The sequence below is a fragment of the Brassica napus genome, chromosome C4 (assembly GCF_020379485.1).
Source record: "Brassica napus cultivar Da-Ae chromosome C4, Da-Ae, whole genome shotgun sequence".
NCBI classification, from domain to species: domain Eukaryota; kingdom Viridiplantae; phylum Streptophyta; class Magnoliopsida; order Brassicales; family Brassicaceae; genus Brassica; species Brassica napus.
In genome coordinates, this window is record NC_063447.1 from 51380841 (window position 1) to 51402196 (window position 21356).

The 21356-nt window shown below is 35.7% G+C and overlaps 4 protein-coding genes across 6 annotated transcripts; 1 reads left to right on the plus strand and 3 right to left on the minus strand.

The window, feature by feature from the left end:
- Nucleotides 1–39: 39 nt before the first annotated feature.
- On the minus strand, nucleotides 40–2679 carry LOC106400786 (3-ketoacyl-CoA synthase 10-like). Its single transcript, XM_013841181.3, has 3 exons — nucleotides 2121–2679; nucleotides 968–1593; nucleotides 40–800 (listed from the first exon to the last, which is right to left on the minus strand). The coding sequence occupies exons 1-3, from the start codon at nucleotides 2526–2528 to the stop codon at nucleotides 188–190; spliced, it is 1647 nt and encodes a 548-aa protein (XP_013696635.2). The 5' UTR covers nucleotides 2529–2679; the 3' UTR covers nucleotides 40–187.
- A 6967-nt stretch (nucleotides 2680–9646) lies between these two features.
- On the plus strand, nucleotides 9647–12824 carry LOC106401666. Its single transcript, XM_013842217.3, has 9 exons — nucleotides 9647–10192; nucleotides 10475–10566; nucleotides 10690–10792; nucleotides 10923–11185; nucleotides 11286–11420; nucleotides 11514–11768; nucleotides 11867–12087; nucleotides 12174–12327; nucleotides 12548–12824. Exons 1-9 carry the CDS (start codon nucleotides 10042–10044, stop codon nucleotides 12764–12766), a joined length of 1593 nt encoding a protein of 530 aa, XP_013697671.1. The 5' UTR covers nucleotides 9647–10041; the 3' UTR covers nucleotides 12767–12824.
- Nucleotides 12825–12910: 86 nt separating this feature from the next.
- On the minus strand, nucleotides 12911–15420 carry LOC106401667 (polyadenylate-binding protein-interacting protein 7). 3 transcript variants are annotated; one of them, XM_013842218.3, is made up of 6 exons: nucleotides 15213–15420; nucleotides 14296–14822; nucleotides 13867–14224; nucleotides 13732–13802; nucleotides 13480–13604; nucleotides 12911–13398 (listed from the first exon to the last, which is right to left on the minus strand). In XM_013842218.3, the coding sequence occupies exons 2-6, from the start codon at nucleotides 14788–14790 to the stop codon at nucleotides 13116–13118; spliced, it is 1332 nt and encodes a 443-aa protein (XP_013697672.1). In that variant the 5' UTR covers nucleotides 14791–14822; nucleotides 15213–15420; the 3' UTR covers nucleotides 12911–13115. The 3 variants fall into 3 exon arrangements, with proteins under 3 accessions (XP_013697672.1, XP_013697673.1, XP_048612426.1); XM_013842219.3 differs by having other exon boundaries at nucleotides 15198–15371; XM_048756469.1 differs by lacking the exon at nucleotides 15213–15420 and having other exon boundaries at nucleotides 14296–15170.
- A 2138-nt stretch (nucleotides 15421–17558) lies between these two features.
- On the minus strand, nucleotides 17559–21342 carry LOC106399681 (probable serine/threonine-protein kinase PBL12). The gene is made up of 5 exons (XM_013840139.3): nucleotides 20614–21342; nucleotides 20053–20188; nucleotides 18359–18495; nucleotides 18157–18280; nucleotides 17559–18070 (listed from the first exon to the last, which is right to left on the minus strand). Exons 1-5 carry the CDS (start codon nucleotides 21025–21027, stop codon nucleotides 17607–17609), a joined length of 1275 nt encoding a protein of 424 aa, XP_013695593.1. The 5' UTR covers nucleotides 21028–21342; the 3' UTR covers nucleotides 17559–17606.
- Between the last annotated feature and the right edge of the window lie 14 nt (nucleotides 21343–21356).

Sequence of the window (21356 nt, forward strand, 5' to 3'; positions counted from 1 at the left end):
TATAATTTCAAAGTTTACCGAATACAACACAAACAAAAATTGAACCTGAATTGGACTTGAACCATCCATTCTTATAGAAGTCTTAAGATACGAATGACCAGCAAACAAACGTCTATCATCCAACAACAAGGAAGAGAGATCATAGATGATTTAATTAAGAAGAAATAATAATTTTAAAAATAAATGATCAGAGAGCGACAGGGTAACGGTTAATGCAATCAACCCAAGGATTGTTCCTTGCCGGCTTCTTCACCTTCCTCATTGCCTTCCAAACCACACTGTTACACTTAAAACCTGACCCAAAAGCAATCTGCCAAACCCTATCGCCTCTACGAACACTCTCCTTGGCCTCCATGTAAGCAAGCTCGTACCAGATTCCACTGCTGGAAGTGTTTCCAAACCTGTGTAAAGTCATCTTAGAAGCCTCCATGTTCTCATCACTCAAGCCTAGATTCTTCTGAAGCTCCTCAAGCACCGCTTTGCTTGCCGCGTGGAAGCAGAAATGCTCGAAGGCAAGCTTGTAGTCCGGGATGTACGGCTTGGATAGATCAGAGGAGGATGACGACTTGGCTCCGTTGATTTTCGCAGTGGCTGAGGAGGAGGTGGTGGTAGTTTTGGCGGCGGGTGAGAAAGTTCTACGGATCAAAGCGGCAAAGAAGAGAAGCTGCTCGGAGAAAGGAAGGACGAGAGGGCCTAAGGTGGTGATGTTGGTCTTGAGAGCTTCACCTCCAACTTCCATTAGGTCTCTGCTTATTTTTAATCCCTTGAATCCTTGTTCATCTTCTTCCTGGTACACACTCCTGATACCATACACAATTTACTACGTTATGATCATATTTTTTTTTTTAAACCTAGCAATAAAAAGTATAACCAAAATGGCTTAAGGATTACTGGTTTCGACCCCGAACCTCCTCGTATTAAAAAAAATAAATAAATCCAGGTTACAAAAATAAAATAAAATGAAAACCTGAAGCTACGGTCGTCGGCAGCCTTGTGAGTCCGGACAATGTGCTCAAGGCGGTACTTAGCATGGCGGAAGTCACGGCGGCGGTTAGACAGCATAACGGCGGAGCAACCCATCCTAAAGAAGCAGTTAGGTATAACCATTGACTTGTCACGTCCCACGTACCAATTATACCCAACCATCTCGGTACTCACAACCACCGCGTAACTATTCGGGTTAGACTGAAGCATGTCACGAGCAAGATCAACGGCTATGATTCCTGCTGAGCAACCCATCCCTCCTAGGTTGTAGCTAAGTATGTTCCCTCTCATCTTGTAGTGGTTAATCACCATCGCGGAGAGTGACGGAGTCGGGTTAAAGATACTGCAGTTAACCACGAGGACACCTACGTCTTTCGGTTTGACACGTGTCTTCTCGAAGAGTTCGTCGAGTGCGCCGAATATCATCATCGAGGCTTCTTCACGACCTTCTTTCATCGTTGTTGTGTTTTCCGACGAAGAGATTGATCTTGGGACGTACGTTTCATCGCCTATTCCTGAGGCTTGAAGGATCCTCTTCTTGAATCCGAGGATCTCTTCGTCGAACTTGCCTGATTTTCTAGCTAGATCTATGAACTCTTCTCTTGTCACCTGAAACCAAATACGTATGAAATCAAGTTTAGACAATACACGTATTAACAATTTACCCAAGAAAATTAAAGAAAAAATCTAAACCGGAGATAACCGAAACCGAGATAGATTCTCATTTAATTATCAGTCAGGTTCCTATCGATCTCCTACGTATTTGGTATAGCAGAAGTCGAATAATTATGTATATGCCAAACCGGTTTTTATTTGGTATTATCGATGTATGTTTTCTCAATATTTTGCTAAATTATTTGGTTTTAGATTTAACCTAACCAAGATCGATAAGTTTTAAAAATAATTTGATTTGGTTCGACATTTTGGGTGTCTCAGAGCATCCATCTAACTAAACCGGTTATAACCTAAATGATGGTTTGGTTCAGATTCATTATATTACCAGTCCGGTTCCTATTGAACTCAGCGATTATACTATGGTTGTAAATAAATTTGGGTTTTCAAAAATAAATTATAAGTCAAACCGGTTACCATAATATCACGTGATTTAAGACAAGGTTTGATGTGTGAAGACGTACCTTAAGTTCATCGGAAGGCTTGAAACAAGCGAAGTCAATGAGATAAACAGATCGTGGACGAGACATGAAGTAGACGCAAACGGTCAAGACAAAGACACCGAAGAATCCGATGACGGTTGCGATATCATAGTCCCAAAGCTTCTTCCAAATCTCTTCTCCGCTTAAACTCCCAACTTCGGCACTAAACACAAGCACAAGAACCGGTATCGTCGCCAAGTAAACCGCATGGTTTATGAGGTAGTGATAACCAAGTTTCACGTACTTCAAGTTTACGGATTGAAGAAAATCCGGTAAACGTCTCCGGACTCTGACCGAGAACGTTGGTGAACCGGCGTTTGGACCGGAAGGTTCGATCCCACGGTTAACAATCTCGGTAGAGAGTAGATCTTGTTCGCTAGACCTACTCATTTCTTCTTTGTTTTGGAGATAAGTTTTTGTGAGTGAGATCTAGTGTTTGATGAAGGTATATTTTTATAAGGAGTTGTGTTGGCAAAAAGATGTAAATGTGAGTTTGTGTAGTTATATGCGAGTAATGGTAACATTGGTTGGATTGGGTTTGGTGATAGGTGAGAGGTAGTTAATGTCGCCAACTACTCGTACTGGTCGTAGTTGGAGTGAGTTATGTCACTCTTAATACCTCCGTTCAAAGAACGTGTAGTTTGGGATCTTATGTTTGCATTTATTACATTCTTGTAGTATGTGAAGGAAGGACTATGCTAGGTGAGCACCTTTTCTTCTGTTGAGAATTTGTCAACTTTGATTTCCGGATCACTCCTGTTATATTGATTTTTTTTTTTGCTGGATGATTGTTACGTGTCAGTGTAGGAAACAGAATACGTAATAATGAAATAATCGAAAAACTCTTAATTAAACTGAAAATTTATGTCAAAGGCTAGGCTGTGGATCGATCGATCTCGTATCAAAATCATCGAAAGCATTGAAACGTTCGATGGATGGCTCTCGGGAAATTCCAAGAAGAGATCACTCGATCCCAAATATGGATCCTACACACGGGCAAAAATTATGTGTTGTATTTGTGGGACCAATAAGGCAATTAAGGTGTTTTGTGTTGAACCTAAAGATTAGGGATGCACTACATAAAGTTCTTGACTAGTTGTTTTGGCAGACATCCAAAAAAATTCAGAAGACATATAAAATCTCTAAAACAAGAGACGAATTCACGTATCATCAATATTATCCATTTTTATCAACTTGAACTTTTATACGTCGTTGTTATTCTAAGGAGTTTGTGCCATAGTTCTTTGTTTCCTAATTTTACATACAAAAACTCTCAAATACCTAGTGTAGATTTTAGAATCTACATTTTTGGCTCCGTTCATTGAAACGATAAATAAAACACATACATCATTGCAAAAAACCCGATCCAAGATCTGTAAGCACAACAATGGATCTCTCTATTACGGATTCCAAAATAACCAAACCTTGCATCAATGGTGCCAATCTCACAAGATCTGAAATAAGAAACGAAATTGATACCTTTCTCACAGATACAAAGCAAACTGAATCAAATGTAACCAACAGGACGAGCCTACTACAACAAGCATCAACCCATATTAACATCTCAAGATCCTCTATGATCCCCAATTATTTGGACTCTCCGCCACAATGGCAGACCAATACGAGATGACCTCAACCATGGTATCAAGATCAGTATTTTCCTTGCCAACGGCACATACCCTCGAAGAAATAGTTGAGCTGCAATACAATCATAATAGATGAATCTCAAAGCCAAGAGCTCGCTCAACGAACTATTCTCTGTCGCTTAGAACAAAATGAAAAGAATCTCACGTCACATCGAGCCAAAATACTTGAACACCTAGGAAGCCGACCTGAAGCAAAAAATCGAGTCCCACACCTTGATAACAGCTGGATTACCAGGGAATCTTAACACTTCCGAATTTATCAACTCCCGATTTGTACTCTTTGAGATCAAGGAAGCATCTAGGACAACACCTTAATATGGAACAATCAATCTCAGTTTGAGATTAAACATGTTGGATGATATTCAAACTAGAGAAATCAAACATGAAGTCCGCCGGTTCACACCCCTTTTAACTTAAGCGATGGAAGACCTGTCCAATGACCACACAGGAACTTCCGAGCTTTTGAGCTCCTGAAAACATAACCCCATGAAGCCTGATTGCGCATCCGCATCAAACAACCAGATTACAGCAAAACAAAACATGAGCTATGGATAATGAATTTTGGTTTTTGCAGACCCAAAACCTGAAGTGGTAGACTCAAGAAGTATCACTGATGTTGAATCTTTACAAGGTTTGAGAAGAATAATGACTAGTTACGAAGAATCCACGTCATCATGCACATGGCGACAATATCTATTCCAGATATAGATCGCGTCATTGTAAGAAATCTGGCGCACTCCTTACACAAACCGAATAGAAAGTCTACTACTGCGTGACATAGGGAAAATCAGATTCCCAAAAATACTCTAGGAACACATATCCAAAGGCCATGTTCAAGCTTTTTTCCTGGTTGTCTCTTGAGCTCATCTAACTGACAAAGAAAAAGAAGTCAATTATTGATGTTTCTTCACCGATAACTTAATCGACCAGACACTTGAGTGGTTCACCAAGACTCAAAGGAAATTACATTGTTAACTTTACCCATGTCGTATTCCCAATCCTAAAGCAATACTCAGTATTCATTAAACCGACAGCTTCAAAAGCGGATTTGTGGAACCTAAAGTAAGTACCATTCAAATTTTAGGTCGTACATCACATGGTTCAGAGATATAAAAGCTCGAATCTCATACCTCAACGAAGAAGTAACCTTTGCGGCCCTCAAGAAAAGAGTATGGTTCTCGTTTAGGTTCATAGAAGAGATGTCAGTGAGAGCACAAATATCATTGGATGATGTCTTTCATTGAGCTTTATACTTCGCGGTCCACGAGGAGGAGTTTATATCCATTAAGGAACAATACAATGCGAAAAAACGGTCCCAATTCGAACAAGAAACCACCTAACCAGAACATGTCATCCACTTAAGATCTTAACAGATTTTTCTCATTTCACCAACAAAATAAAATTTAAGCCGTACTAAAAAAAATAAGAACAACAAAGAAGAAGAAAACGAAAAAATGATTCTGAAAAGAAGTCGTGAAAATGCCGAAAATATGTACTTCTGTTTTAATAAAATAGATTAGTTCATTGCAACTAATTATTTATACAAAAATTTTATTTTTAAAGCCCTTTTAAAAAAAACGTTTATTTTGGACTATGGTACAGTTGTTAATTTGCTGTCTAAATATAATTCTCTGGGTAGGTCAGCGGTCATATATGTAAGTGCGACTAATGTTTCAAAAAAGAAAGTAAATGCCACTAATGCATGCGACAAAGCAAGGACAACACATGGCCATAATCATTTCTTTACGTGGGTGTGTTTTGTTATCTTTTTTTGATAATCCAGTATCCGACCACTTTGCGTGATCGACTAGCCCACCGGGCCTAAGCCCATGCCATTACAGGATTTTTAAGCGTCCACTTAAGGGCCCCTGGTTACGCGAAGTGGTCTGGAGGGCGAGAGGCAGCCCATGTAAATACCCCCCGTGGCCGGGGCTCGAAGTCGGGTGGCGGGCACCTCAGCCGAGGTTCCTTTACCACCAGACTACGAGGCCCGGTTATAAACTTTAAAACTTTATGGGTTGAACTTTTTATAGTGACTGGGCTCACCCCGAAGGGCCACCTCGCCAGAAACCGTATCCCACGTTCAGTACTGGCCGTAGCCCACCTGACGCAGGGGTTTTTTAGCTAACCCAGTTCCACCCCGCTTTCCCCGAGTATCGAACTGGCGACCTCGGGTAGTCGTGTGTGAGAAACATTCAGTACTGCCGCTAGGCCACCTGACGTTCTCTGTTTTGTTATCTTTGGTTACCAAACAAAAATAAATGGTGAATATAATTACGTCTACTTCAAATTAAATAAGAGGTCACGTTCTTGGTTATCGTTTTGAAATAAACTTTCAATCTTCCTATCAATTGGATGATCCGTGAAACATCGGATGACAAAATATGACCCCTCGAAAAAGAAAGTAGGATACAAAGAAAGGACACATCATGATAATAAAAAGTTTGTTAGTTTAAAACGTTGAAGGAAGAAAGTAGAGACGTATGGGAAATTGGTTCGTTAACGAGAGAGAGAGAGTTGAGGATATTGAGATGTTAATTTGAAAAATGGATACAGTTAGGATGATATCTAACTTATGGCTGTCTTCTTAAATGAGTCAAATGGCTGATCCATTTAACGGGAAGTAGTTTTTTTTTTTTTTTTTTTGCTAAAATTAACGGGAAGTAGTTGAAGCAACTCTTTATCATTATTGCAATTTTTTCTCTTTTCTACAATTTTATAGTTTTAAAAAGAGTTAAATTAGATAGGTTCGATGTTTTCTGAGTCTTAAGTAGAGTGGGAATTTAACTCTTTACCTGCGGGTCCCGCTGCGGGACGGGTGTGGATCGGCCAATTCAAAAGATTCAACATGCGGGGGTGCGGGTCGAGTTGGTTTTAAGCGGGGCGGGTCGCGGGTGCGAGTCGGTTGAATTTGAATCGCAGATACCGCCAACCCGCAGAACATAAAATATTTCAAAAAAAATATTTAAAATATTAAAAAAATTATATAATTTTAACAATAAATATAAAAAATTATATAATTTTAATTATAAATATTTAATATTAATTATTTTAAATAAAAAATAATAATTTATAATTTAAATAATTTTTTATTTAAATTTTTATGACACGCGGGTTCTACGGGTTACTCGGAAATCTAAACGGGGCAGGTATACAATTCTTTCTTCGTGGGTCATGCGGGTCGAAATTTTGACTCGAAAAAAATGAATCGATCTGCGGGTTTGCGGGTCAGGCGGGACGGATCGACCCGCGAACCCAGCTCTAGTCTTAAGACTGACTTCCGTAGGCTAGAAGAGAGATGCCCAGATACAATTGACGCAATCAATCCAAACTGTACCAAAATAAGGTGGAAACTCGTGCAAGCTTGAGGTTGTTGATTATTGTTTCATTACAAGATTGAGAAAGATGACGTAGGATTGTGGGATCTATACTTTTTTTTGCATCTGAAATTATATTAAAATAATCGTAAAGGCACAAATTTGATACAAAGACGAATATCAAAATCCAGTGTCGGCCTTCAGAATATAAAGACCGAAAGCAATTAAAAAATTTAAGGTTTGGCAATCAATAAAATACTTTGAAGTATTTGTTAAAGAAAATGGAGATGCAAAGTAGTTTGCATCCAGTTGTTAACCTTTCGACTAGCTCGCCATCGTAGCAGCATCACTTGGCGCCTAACCTGTTACACCTCAAGTTAGCGCTTCATCTCACTACCTCCAAACCTGAAACAAGTAAAGAAACTGTTCTTCAAAGTGATCTGAATAACTGTAATTAAAGCCATCTAATAAATCACAATAACGTTTTTCAAATGGTTTTGACACCTTAACTCTTCACTAGTCGGTAGTCGCACTGTGTATCCCTTATATATTAAAGCACAAGTCACTTGAGCAATCAAAATTTGACATGTGTAAATTTTTTTTAAAACCTTAAAAATTAAAAAAAAATCATAACTGCTTTTAAAAAGTTAAATTTAACATTGTACAAAAAACACAAATCTGTATCACCACGTTCGTTTGATTGTAGAAGTTTAGTAACTGAAAAAAAAAGTTTCTGTTTTTTCTCTAATTATTATCATAACATGTTGAAATTTCAGCAACTTTCAATATTAACTGTTTCATCTCCTTTCATTCAAAATTTTCTGTATTTTTCTCTCCTCTTCTTTGTCTTTTTTTTTTAAGTTTTGAGTATGATAAAGATCTTTATTCTTCTCTTTTTTAAAAAAAATTTCTATGATTCTTTCTTTAGAAGTATAAGTTGAAGATTCTATCAGATTTTACAAAGGAATCGAAAGTCATAGTTTTCTTTCAGAGTACTACTATCAGAGACATGAAATGATTTCAATGTGAAAATCTTTATCTTGTGGAAAAAGGTAAACACATTTACATTTGTAATTTTGATATATAAAACTGTTTAAATAAACGAAACTCAGTTTTGTATACATTTTTTATATACAAAGAAATATAAATCAAGCTTTTGTGAAACAAAACATGATAAAGGTTAAAAGGGAGTTAGAAAAATGAGAGTGCCGTTAGTCTCTATTATATCATATATGTGAGGCTCGGTAGGAGAAACATATTCTAATTTAAATACTAAGTGTTTATGTATATATTATTCTAAAGATTGTTAACTCTACTAATCTACCTATGATTTTTTTCTTGCAGATATATAATTCAGATATAAAAACGATTGTACAGGTAATTCATTTAAGAGATTTCAATGACAGTTTACATACACTCGATATTAAAAACATTATATAAAATCTATTCTTTTATACAATGTGCTAAGCTTACGATCCAATGTGTTATCTGAGTTTAAAAAATATGTGATTTTGATAACAAAAGTATGATTAAAATAATAATTTATTTTGATATGCTGATAATCATATCAGTTTTATGATTTAAAAACTTTTAATACAGTAAAATTAATTGATCCGTGCGGCCGCACGAGAGATAATACTAGTATCACTAATTTGCATAAATAACCTTAAACGCATACAAACTTTAAGACTAATCATGTTCAGATAACAAGATAAACAGTAAATACTCAAAATTCAAAAACAAAGAGCATAAAAGATAAATAATTATTAGTACACTATATAGTAATACATTAAAATATATGTAAAATATTTGAGAATCCATCAATTTTTGAGCATTAAACATGAAAAAAAAATTATGTTAGTCACAAACATCCATCCTAATATTTATATAAAGGTTAAAAAACCGACTTAAATTAACTATGTATAATAAAAATTAATCAAAAACACGTGGAAGGAAAATTATCACTCACTATAATACCATCAATAAAATTTTAATTTAATAACTTCATAGACATTCTTCAAAATTTGAAAGATAAAAAAATAAAAAAATTAGAATACAAAAATATTTATACATAAAATTAGGCAAACGGATTTCGATGACAAAAAAGATTAAACTACATTTCTCATTTTTAGTGTGCTATAATTTGTTTTTTGATACATTATTCCAATTAACACACAGCTAGGTGCCCAAAACGAATCGAATTCAAGTGGCAGAAGTTTCAGCGGCGACTTCTTTACCAATTGAACAAATGCGGCTTGGTTGTTATAATTCCTACTATTCATTTTGAGAATTCGAAAATAGTAAATCTACTATATAATCTAAAATATGTGCTAAAGAGGAGAAATTAAAATTCATATTCCAAAAATACATCAAACAAAAAAGATCAAATGTTTTTTTTGTGTGGAAATATCCTGTCAAGCCGATACAAAAAAAAATAGAACAAAAAAGTTTTTTAAAATATTTAATACAAATTCAAACTTTTTTAAAAATAAAATAAAATAAAATAATAAACCTAGTTAATATGGAAGAAGCGTTTAGAATGTGTAGTGAGAGTTTGAATAGAAGTGGTGACTACTACTCATTACATTCTCCAATTTTGGATCTCCACGCCGATAAAGCCAAAACCCGCCACGAGAAAGCTTCCACAACCAAAGCAAAGCAACCATCTTTATTTTCCCCTACTCCGAGATTTCTAAAGCACCATTTTGTCCACAAATCACACTAAACCCTAAAAAAAAGACCACTCTTTTAGTTCTTTTGACATCCCTTTTCATAGTCTTCTTAACATTCCCCGATTTTTCGAAAGTGATCCTCTTTTGATTTTGATTCCTTTTCTTTTAATCTTTCTGCAATGATTCCTTATTTTGAATCAATGCTTGGTGGATTGGATTCTATTATAATAGCCGAGAGTGGAGGTTTAGGTCTTTTCCTCAGTGAACGATGGGCGCTCTCAGAAGAAGCGTTGGTCTGATCGATTCAAAGGGTTGCTCCAAATTGTTTCCTGTGTCACAGTCTCCTCCTCCTCTTCCTATGTCTCAGCCCAATGGACCCTTCTCTTCCCTTGTCATTTGCGTCACTGGTTTATCCAAAGGTCCTGTCTTTCTCCTTTTTAATTTGGTTCTGTGATTCTAAATTGGGTTTTAATGTTTCATTACACAAAAAAAAGTCTGTAGATTTATGTTTATCAGTCTCTAAATTTCATACCTTGACAATATTATCTATTGATTTTCCAGATGCTGTTCATAAATCTTGTTTATAATCTGTATATGCATAAATTTTAATAGTTGGAAATCAGTTTTCCAGCATTTCAGATGCTGTTCTGGTTTTATATTTTAGAAATTGGATGTTGATTTTGATTGGTGATAAGTTGCAGAAGCAAGGACACAAGTCAAGGAAGCGACAGTGAGACTCGGAGGCGAGTACAGTCCCCACCTTCACCTGCAGTGCACCCATTTGGTTGTCCACATATCCTTTTTTCATTATCTTACTGCAATAGTGTTTGGTCCTTCTAAACCTTTCTTTGAGAAGAGTTTTATTAGTTGATTGCAATTTTACTATGCTTTTTTGGGATGCTTAACGATATCTTACAGCTCATGTGGACGTAAGTTTGAGCACACTTTGAAACATGGCGCAAGAATTGGTCTCTTCGTTGTTACACTTGGCTGGTTTGTTGATAGCGTCAAGAGAAACCGTAAGTTTGCTTTAAACTATTTTCTCAATTGATTTATAGCTCAATTTTTTTTTTTATGGTTACTTCTTCAGTAAAGTAACTTTCTAGTTATAAGAGTCTTAAAAAGGTTTGTATTGTGTAATATTTGTAGTCAGGATGAGCGAATCACTTTACATTGTCAAGCAACTTGGACAAAATAGTGAAAAGGTGGATGAGCTGAGATGTGTTATTGATCTCGAACCTGTTTGTCGTCCTCGTACGATTCAGCAAGCTGTGCATTCTGGCAAATCAACGAAGCCCCACCACCAGGTATCTTCTTCTGGAACAGAGAGTGGCACTAGTGAAGACATGACGACTCTTTCTCACCATTCCATCTTTGTCGACTCAGACATTTCTGATGAGCTCCGACTTAAGGTAAGTTGCACGGTTTAATTATACTCTTTTCAACTTGCTTGACAGGCTCCACAATCTTCTCTTTTGAATCTCGTTAATTAGATATTGTTGTGTTGTTTAGGTGTCGAAGGTTGCTGGAGATCAAGGAGCAAAGGTTATAGATTCATGGTTTATTGGTTGCAATGCAAGTCTTGTAGTGTGTGAAGGTGGGGCTTCTATCCAGAAATATCTTGGCCATGTCAACACCATTGTCTCTGTGAGTTCTTCTTTATGTCTATTAAATTGATTAACAGATTTGTTTGGTGATGACTTATATACATGCTTGCTTTTGTGTGTGTTTTCTTATCAGCCACTATCGGTTTTAAAAACGGTGGAGAGGCAACGACAAAGACTTGTTCACATGTCACCTGATTTAGCCAGACAGTTAGGATTAATTCTTGAAAATCTTGAAGATGGTGCTGAAAAGGAGGCTCTTAATATTACCGAGGAAGGCAATTCTCAAGACGTTGTTCCTAAAATCAGAAGTAAATCAAAACAAGTGAGGAAAGAGACTGTAAATTTAGCTAAAACTGGGGTTAGGAGACGACGTGCTCGCCATATGCAGGTAATAACTGAGAATCTTTCTTTTTATTTATTCCCTAAAGTCTTAAGATTCTGAATTTTGGATGTTTGTTGTTCTCTTTTTTTTTTGGGATGTGATAGACTTGTCAAAACCCAATAAGACGGATAACACAGAACAACCTGCTGGAGAATATTTGCTGGACGATATCTGAAGCAGCTGCAACTGCCACTATTTTCACTGATTCTTCTTGCACTAGCAGCAGCGGTTACATCACTGAACCCCAACAGCCTTCTTCTGTTGCAGAGGAAGGGAAAGATCCAGTAGCTTCTTTTTCAAACTCGACCAGAGCACTCACCGAGAGGTCTCTTTTTCTTCATTCTTTAGTTAAATTGCTTCCAGTGATAAGCCTTAGTGCTGTGGTCAAACTATGTTTATTTACTGGTGCAGCGAGAAGACAGAAGTGATATTTAAAGACAGCTTCCTAACAATACTATATCCAGCTGATCGGTTCTCTGAGATGGGGCCTTCCTCACGCACTTATTTCAGTGATAACGGTTTCACTTGCCTCCAAATCTTAGACTACATCCACACATTTTATCAGGTAATGGCTTCCCCTGATGCTTTATGGCTAAGTCATTGTATTCTTCAGAATCACTCACTTCCTTAGTTAGGAAGAGTGATTCATAGTAAAATCTATAGATTTATTATCATCTCTAGTAATAATCAGTCTGGAGAGGTGTGTTTATGACTGTAGATTTGTATATGTCCGTTACCCCCCTCATAAATCACATGCTTCTTGCTTGCTTGTACTGATTTTGCAGGAGAACTTGCCGGATAATGAGATAGAGCTCGCAATTCACACTGATTCAAGGCATGCCGACCGTCTCAGAACAGCTTATTGCAACAAAGAGGAATCAGATGATGGATACATTGTTTTCACAAGAATAGAGTTACTAGGAAGCAGGAAAAGTTTCGAAATGCTTAAGCGTGTGAATGGTGAGAACAACAGTAATGTTTATGAGCTCATGATTAGAGCTTGAAACTTGGAAAATGTCTTTTGGAGTGTTTAAATCATGAATCCAAGACTTAAAATGCCAATGAATCTAAACAGATTTACAAAAATATGATAATTTGCAGAAGAAATGGGTATTAGCATCTATAGAGTGAAACTGTATAAAAGCATAGAGAATCAACAAAAACATCATAAAAAGATAACGCAAGAGGTGTATAGTTGATCCTCTGATGCTACAAAAAGTTATTTTCTGAACAAACCTAAAACATTTTTGATTTTTTTCCTGCTTACTTTTTTCATTTTTCAGCTACTCTCTTTCTCTTCCCATGTACAGAACAGATACAACAAAAAAGAATAGCATCCGGCCACATCTTTCCTTATATGATGACTCTAAGGAGACCAGCCTGAGGCTCGGAATAGTCAAGGCCTTCTCCTTCAAGAAGGTAGCGCTGAACAGCAACAGGGAGCCTAGCAGGTGTGCGGGAGCCTCTAGTGTGGTGGCCAGTCCCTACACATATGTAAACCTGAAGCCTCTCTTGTGTTGCTCGGGCTGTGCTCCTCAGCACGCTAAGCTCCTGCTTCAACACCTGAAGTGCTTCACTCACATGTAGCCCGTGCAAGTCTATCATTCTCTCGCTCCCTCCTTGACCCCCTGGGTTCCTGTTATTATTGGTTTGATTATCGCTTATATAAATAATAGCAGAGACTATTGAGTGCTAGTGAGGTAAAGAGAAGTGAAACCTCTGGCGGTAAATGGCTTCTTGAGCTTTCTCATGAGCAGCCTTCATCTGCAAGTTATGCAACTGTCCCTTGGCACTTAGGTCTTTAGCTAAGGCCTTATTGCCAACAAGGTATGCTTGTCGTGCCTACGCTCCAGCCACAAGAAACATAGAACAGTAAGTGAGCATACATATGATAAATAAGGCTGGACAATAAAAGAGATCACCCTCAAGATTAGGCCCCATTACATAAACGGACAAGTATATATTGTACCTGTTCAAAGTATACATTCCTTAGACGTGCATAGTCGCGTGCTTCCTCGCGATACCCAGAATACATATTCCCTGCTCGTCACCAAAATTTGAGAGCCAGATTTGCGATATAACAAGACTGAAAGGGAAAATTTACCAACGGCGTCCCCGGTCTCGAGCCAGACAGGAGCAGGTCGATTTTGCAGCTTGTCAGAATATATACTCCCACTCTTGTAAGCAGCACCAGGAAAGGCATGAGAGTTTCTGCTGGAGCCAATAGATGAGGAGTCTGCTCGTTCATATTTCCACATACCAGAATCCTGGGATGCTAACTTCTTCACAGCAGAGGCATAGTCGATTGAACCAGGTTGAGAAACTGATGAGGAGAAAAACATGTTGTCCTCCTTTTGGTGCCCCTGAGGGCTAAGGGAAGGAAAATCCATGGGAGTAAGATTAGGAGCAGCAAAACTCTTAGGGCTCATCTTCTGTTTCAAGCCGCCGCCATCCACTTGTAGCTACAGTTAAACAAAGGGATCACTAGTATGAATAAAAAAAGCATAGAAACAGATTGAGTAAGAGAATATACCTCGAGCTGAGTAAGCATCTCAATAGTGGAGTGCAAATCACAGCCATTAGCAAAATACACTTGTGCTAGACTTTCAGCAGCAAATCCAGGGAACTGAGAAGCAAGATAATCCACTGGGTCCACCTCCATTTCCCCAACGTTCGGATTATCACTGTGTCGACCAAAAGGGTTTCTTTCCTTCTCAGCAGAAGGAAACTTTTCAGCTTCGTACAAGGACGAGGCAGCTAGTGAGAAACTCCCAGAATCATCATAGCAACTGTCATCTAGAGTCATCAACTTGAAGTCTGGTGTAATGTCATCAGGAAGTTGGTGATTCCAGAACTGACGCGCTTCATCATCATCATCTGAATGGCGTGATGCAGATGATTCAGCTAAGAGTCTTGATGATGAAGGAGAGCGTAGAGTGAATGGAACAAACTCAGCAGCATGAGGGTTCAAAGTTGTTGTTGGTGGTTTGGTACTCTTTGGAACACTGGCCTGGGTGGTGAAGCTCATTTCTTTTCTTTTTTTCTTTTTAAATCCAAAACCTGCAAAAAGAAAACACTTGTCTTTCATCACACACACACTTTCAGTTTCAGTGGCATTGCAGCCTTTTATGCAAATTAAAAAAAAAAAAGAATCTCAGTTTCGTAGCAGACAGAACACAATAAAAGCTAAAATTTAATGCTACAAATCCATAATATTCCTTTTAACTCTAGAAAATTAGCCTAATCCATAAATAGCAGAATTAAAAAAAAAAAAAACAAATCACAATATGTTTCAAGGGATTCTTCGAGATTTATTTAGGATTAAAAGGAGACAAAGAAAGCTAGCAATTTCTCCCAATCTCTTTGCAGAGTGGATCCATGGGAAGAGATACAAGATAAACAGAAAGATAGATAGAGAGAGAAAGAGAACTTTACAGGTTTTTGGTTTACCTAGGGATTCGAGTTTTGGGTAAGCGTCGTCGTCGTCTTTCTATAAATCTCTCTCTCTCACTCTCTGAATATATTTGTTTTGGACCAAAGCTAATAACACTTCCACCAACCACGAAGATCTATTAAAACAAAGGAGCCTAGACACACCCAACCTTGCGCCTCTTTTTTCATCATAAAGCTAGAATTAATTCATCAAACTAAATTTATTAGTATATTTATATTTTTTTAATATTCCAATATCTATTTCAAAATCTGTTTTATTAAAATAAACAAAATTATATTTTTTAATTGACGTGTTATTTACGATTTGTCTATTAGAAATATTTAAATTCTTAAATATTTATTAAAAATAATAATACAATCAAATTCTAACTAATTTACTCATATTTTTATTTTATTTTAAATATAAATATATACTTCAGTTTATATAAAATATGATGAAAAAATTATAACATTCTCTTTAAAAATTTAATCATTTTCTACAAATAATACATTAATTTCCTAAATAATAATATAATATAATTAAAATTAATATAAACATATTTATATTTATAAACGAAGAATTCAAATTGTGTTATTTGTATACAAAATTAATCATAATTTATTTTCTTGTAGAAAAATAACATATGGAACTAAATAAGAGAAACTAGAATAAAGAGGAAGATAAATTTTATTAAATGGTAAAAATACATTTATAATTTAGAATTAATTAATATAGACTTAGAGTTTAGAGTTAAGGGGTGAAATTTTAAATATAAGGTTTCAAATTTAAAAAAAAAAAAAAATTTAAAAATTCAAAATAAGAAAATTATTTAGGTTATTTTCTTTATGGAATGCTATTTTTGTGACAAAAACTTAGAAATTTCTATTCGAGAGAATTGTCTATACGAAATACTAAACATATTTTATTTCAAATGCTTTCAGAAATTTTTGTGTGGTTTTAAAACATTTCACAAAGTTTTTAAATGCTTTCACAAATTTTCAGAAACTAAAATAAAGATTTCGTAAAGGTGAATTTGATCTCTCAAATTAGGATTGAGAGATATTTAACCTATGTTATGATACTAAATTGTAACCCCGCTCACCTGGCAAGCAAGAGAAACCCGGGTTTATAGTTGTGATCTATCAACCTAAAAACAAACAAACTAACCAATCCTAATTCAACATCAGAAAAATATAGTACAATGCATTGTATTATATTCTTAGAGTTGTAAACATGAACACAACAATGACAAGCCCTACCATTTAACCAGGCATATCGTTTCGTGACGATACATGGCTATTTAGTAAGGGTGGGCGTTCGGATACCCATTCGGGTTCGGTTCAGGTATATTCGGGTTTCGGGTTTTCGGGTTCAAATATTTTAGCTTCATTCGGGTATTTCTAAATTTTGGTTCGGGTTCGGTTCAGATCTTTACGGATTCGGTTCGGGTTCGGATAACCCATTTAAATTATTTTAAAATTTTTAAAATTCATTATATACTTTAAATTTATCAAAATCTATAAACAAAACAATATATTACATATAAATTTGAATAGCATATGTCAAAGTACCTAAAATTAACATATAAATTGGTTTGGTTTGGATTGAGAATCATTTGATATTTTTAAGTATTGTTGGTATTTTGAGTATACTTTAGCTATATTAGACATGTACTTTTGACTATTTGTATATATTTATAAGTATTTTGGACAACTTAAAAGTATCTTATATATTTTGATGTTCTTAATATATATTAAATCTAAAAATAATTAATATATAAAGGTATATAAATCAATTTTGGATATAATCGGATACCCGAAATATATACTTCGGTTAGGATTGGGTTCGGTTTCGGTTCTCTAAATACCAAAATTTTGAACCCATTTGGATATTTAATCAATTTTGGTTCGGGTTCGATACTACTTTTTCGGATCGGATTCGGTTCGATTTTTCGGATCCAGCTTTTTTGCCCAGCATAGGATCAGGAAATCCATGGAAATCATGCAAAATGCCAAGTAATTTTCTTATTGACATTTTTTTTAAGGTTGTAAAAATATCTGAAAAATCACAACCTTAGTAAAAATATCTATGAATCTTCTTTTTTTTTTAGGTAGTTTCCAAATGTAGATACTTAATGACAATTACTTTATAGTATTTGTACATGAATCTTTTTTTTTTTTTTTGTAAAAGTGTACATACATCTTGTGTACCATGTATTTCTTAATTATAGAAGGGAAACTAATCTGAAACCCCAGATAACTAGGAGAAATAATACCACCTTTTTTTTTTAACATTAAATAACACCACCTTTCCATCCCAAAATTTATGGAAGAAGGCTCTTAGAACTATATATAAGAAGTGCATATATAGAAATATCAATGCTTAATAATTAATATGAAAACTGATGTATTTCAAACCCCATTGTTCTGCTTTGCCCTGGATTCCTTGTAAAGGAGAGAATCTGAATAAGCGATGTTCACTCTTTTTTGGCCTTTACGGTGATGCCTAATGATTCTTTTATCAACAAACTTCTTTGTTTCTTTGTTGTTACTATTACGCTCCTTTGTCTCAACTTCTTGGATAGACTCCAAAACCTTTACTACGTCAGACATTGTTGGTCTATACTTGGGATTTTGGCTTAGACACTTGAAGGCTAAGGCAGCTGCTGCCTGAGCTGCCTCAGTTTTGTACTGGCATTCGAGCCTTGGATCGATTATCCGATCTAGCTTTCTTTGGTCCCTCAACATTGGACGCGCCCATTCCACGAGGCTTTGTTCCCTTCGTGCCCGGGTAGTGTCCACTGACCGTTTCCCTGTTATCAGTTCCAACAGAACGACTCCAAAACTGTAGACGTCATTCATTGTCGTCAAGTGACCTATCACATAAATAAACCATCACAACAAATCTCAAGGGATATCTGTTATATGGTAAAACATTTCTCAACTTCAACAAAAATGTTACCAGTCATGATATATTCGGGTGCAGCATAACCTTGCGTTCCCATCACTCGAGTTGTTACATGTGTATGTTCTCCTTCAGGTCCATCTTTGGCTAGGCCGAAATCAGATAATTTTGCGTTATAGTTCTGCGAAATTCACAAAATGAATCAAATCAGTAATTTAATTTATAGTGCTTGCAGTATGAGAAAGGGAAAAAAACTCACGCAGTCTAACAATATGTTGGAGGTTTTGAAGTCTCGGTAGATGACAGGTTTCTCTGCTTCATGGAGAAAAGCTAAGCCTTTAGCGGCTCCAAGGGCTATCTTCATCCTTATTCCCCATGCCATTGCTACACTGTTTCCTGTTCCAACGTAAAAATATTATTCAAATGCTGTTTAGATTTAAGGTAGTATATATAGTATATTATTATATTTTGTAAATGAAAAGTAAAGTAAAATTTGAAGAAGTCATTGTGAAGCATGTATTTTTTTTTCCATCAAACTGTTTTGGCTTGCTTGGTCAATAACCAAATGTAGTGCCAAAATTGCAAAGAACGAGAACATGTGGTTACTGAAAATAATTACAAAACTCGTATACAAAATTTTCAATATGATATATATTATAAACCAATATTACAAAATTTGTGTATTACTCAATATGATATATATTATATAGCTGTGCTATATAATATGTTTTTGAATTTTTTTTATACAAAATTTGTATTTGTTTAAAATTTATATGTTATTTTGAAAAAAATATGTTCTTAAAAATTTCGCAAATCCATAGTTTTAAAATAAACACTTTTGATAATGAGCCGACATATATGAAATGCCTTTATTTTATGAGTAAATAACAAATGTATCGTCCTTTAGTGGTATTACTCATATTTTTTAGTGGTCATTCAAAACTGTCATCAAAGACTTGGGTGACTGTTTCTTAAGATTTAACCAAAAACTGAAACTCGGTTTAAGGGAAGTATAACTAGGCCTGGGCATTCGGGGTCCCAATCGGGTTTCGGTTTTGTCCAATCGGGTCTCGGTTTTTCGGGTTTATCAAAATCAGCCCCATTCGAATTATATAAAAATTCGGTTCGGGACCGGTTCGGGTTTTATCGGGTTCGGTTCGGGGTTAGTAAATCTTCAAAGAACCGGTACAACCCGGTGTACTTTCGGGTTTTCGGTTCCATCCGGTTCTTCGGTTTTAAAGTACTTGATTTATACCTATTTTGTAACCAAAACATAAGTAAAATCAGTTCTTCGGGTTTAAAGTACTTGATTTGTACCTATTTTGTAACCAAAACATAAGTAAAATCGATTCAGAAATAAGAAAAAAACATCAAACATGATCATTCAAAGTCAAACGAAAGGTATATGTTGTTATTGATAGAAAGAAAACCAATAAATGAAATCATAAAACGAAAAATTAAGTTATCATGAAATGAAAAAAATTATTCAATGAAAATAAAACCAAAATCTAAAAGTTTCAAGCCTCAACCGCCACTTTCAACCATCAACCTTCATGTAGTAGATAGTTATTGTAGATGTTTAATAATATCTTAGTGTATTTTGGCTACATATCAGGAATTGAAATCATGTTTGGTACAAGTTCTTTTTTGGCATTTTGAATGTTTCGGGTTCTATCGGATATCCATTTAATTTCGGGTTCGGTTCGGATAATACCCATAACCCGAAATACCATAAAACAAGATCCATTCAGTATTTATGTCGGGTTCGGATCGGTTCGGATTCATTTTCATCGGATCGGGTTCGGTTCGGATTTTCGGGTTCGGTTTATTTGCCCAGCCCTAAGTATAACAATAATGGGCACCTATTTTTTAACGAACTCATGTAAAAAGTGAAATGAATAACAACTCAACCAAGTTAATATGTACGAGGTAAAAGTTTAGTCGACAACGTACGTCTAAAGAGCTGATTCTCCAAGCTACCTCGAGGCATGTACTCATAAACAAGTACTCTTTGCTCTTCTTCACAACAAAATCCTATCAGCTTCACGAGATGTTTGTTACTTAGCTGTCCCAAAAAGATTATCTCCGCCTTCAAATTAAACAAAAAAGGAAGATCACCTAACGTTAATTTATATACAAAATTAATTAAAAGTCTATGAAAGAGAAGTCAAAAAGTCTATTTAATGAAATACTGAAATTTCAGCACAATGGACTTTGTCACCCTTCGAGGCTGAATTCCAAATTCATATATACATTTATTATTTATTCTTACTGAAACTAAACTAAAAATAATTCTAAAATTCGAATTAAAATTCTAATGAGATAAATCCAGAAATCAATTTTACTTTTGTATAGTTTCATAAAATATCCCACATATATATTATTGATAATGCTAATTATGAAGGAGAAAAGTTAATTTCAAATTTAAAAGAAGTATCTTTTCTTTTATGGGTAGAGAGACTTGAATCTAAATCGAGACATATTGAAATAGAGAGATAAATAGATATTATGTACCAGCCATTCTCTATGGCCTTGGTGACCATGGAGATCAAGTGCCTTAACAGCAACCGGTTGGGCTTCTAAACCCGGTTTAACCTTGTCATCAATGAACCCTTTGTAAACTGGCCCAAACCCTCCTTCTCCCAGCATGTTACTTCTTGAGAAATTATGCGTAATAACTCTCAGCTCAGACAAGGTGAACATACGAAGCTTTTGAGATGTGAAGGAGTTTGAGAGGTCATCCATGACCGACATGGGCGAGCTTGGATCACTTATGTCCGATAACGACAGCCTCTTGATCACCGGACAAGTTCTTATTTTCATTGCGTTGCCCCTCTCCTCTACTTCGTATCTACTCGCGTTCTTTGTCCTGTAACATCCTAAAAACAGAGATGTCAATGATGTCTTCTTGTTCTTGGTTACTGCCATTTTCTTCTTCTTCTTCTTCTTCTTCTTCTTCTTCAACTTTTTGGAGAAAATGGAAGATAGATAGTGTTTTACTCTTTTTGATGTATCTTTTGTAGATTGCGTAGGTTTAGAAATTAAGGGTGTTTTAGTTAACCTACTTGTCTTCAAAGTCCTGTATTTATAGTGGTTGTTGTGTCTTATTCGTAGTGACTAACTTGGAACTTTCTAGGGACATTATATACTGTAAAGGTAATTAGTTGTTAAGTTAGTCATTACTTCTTTCATGTGTAATTTTTTTTAATTTGGACCATCACTTAGAAATTTTATTAAATGTATTTTATTAAGACTAA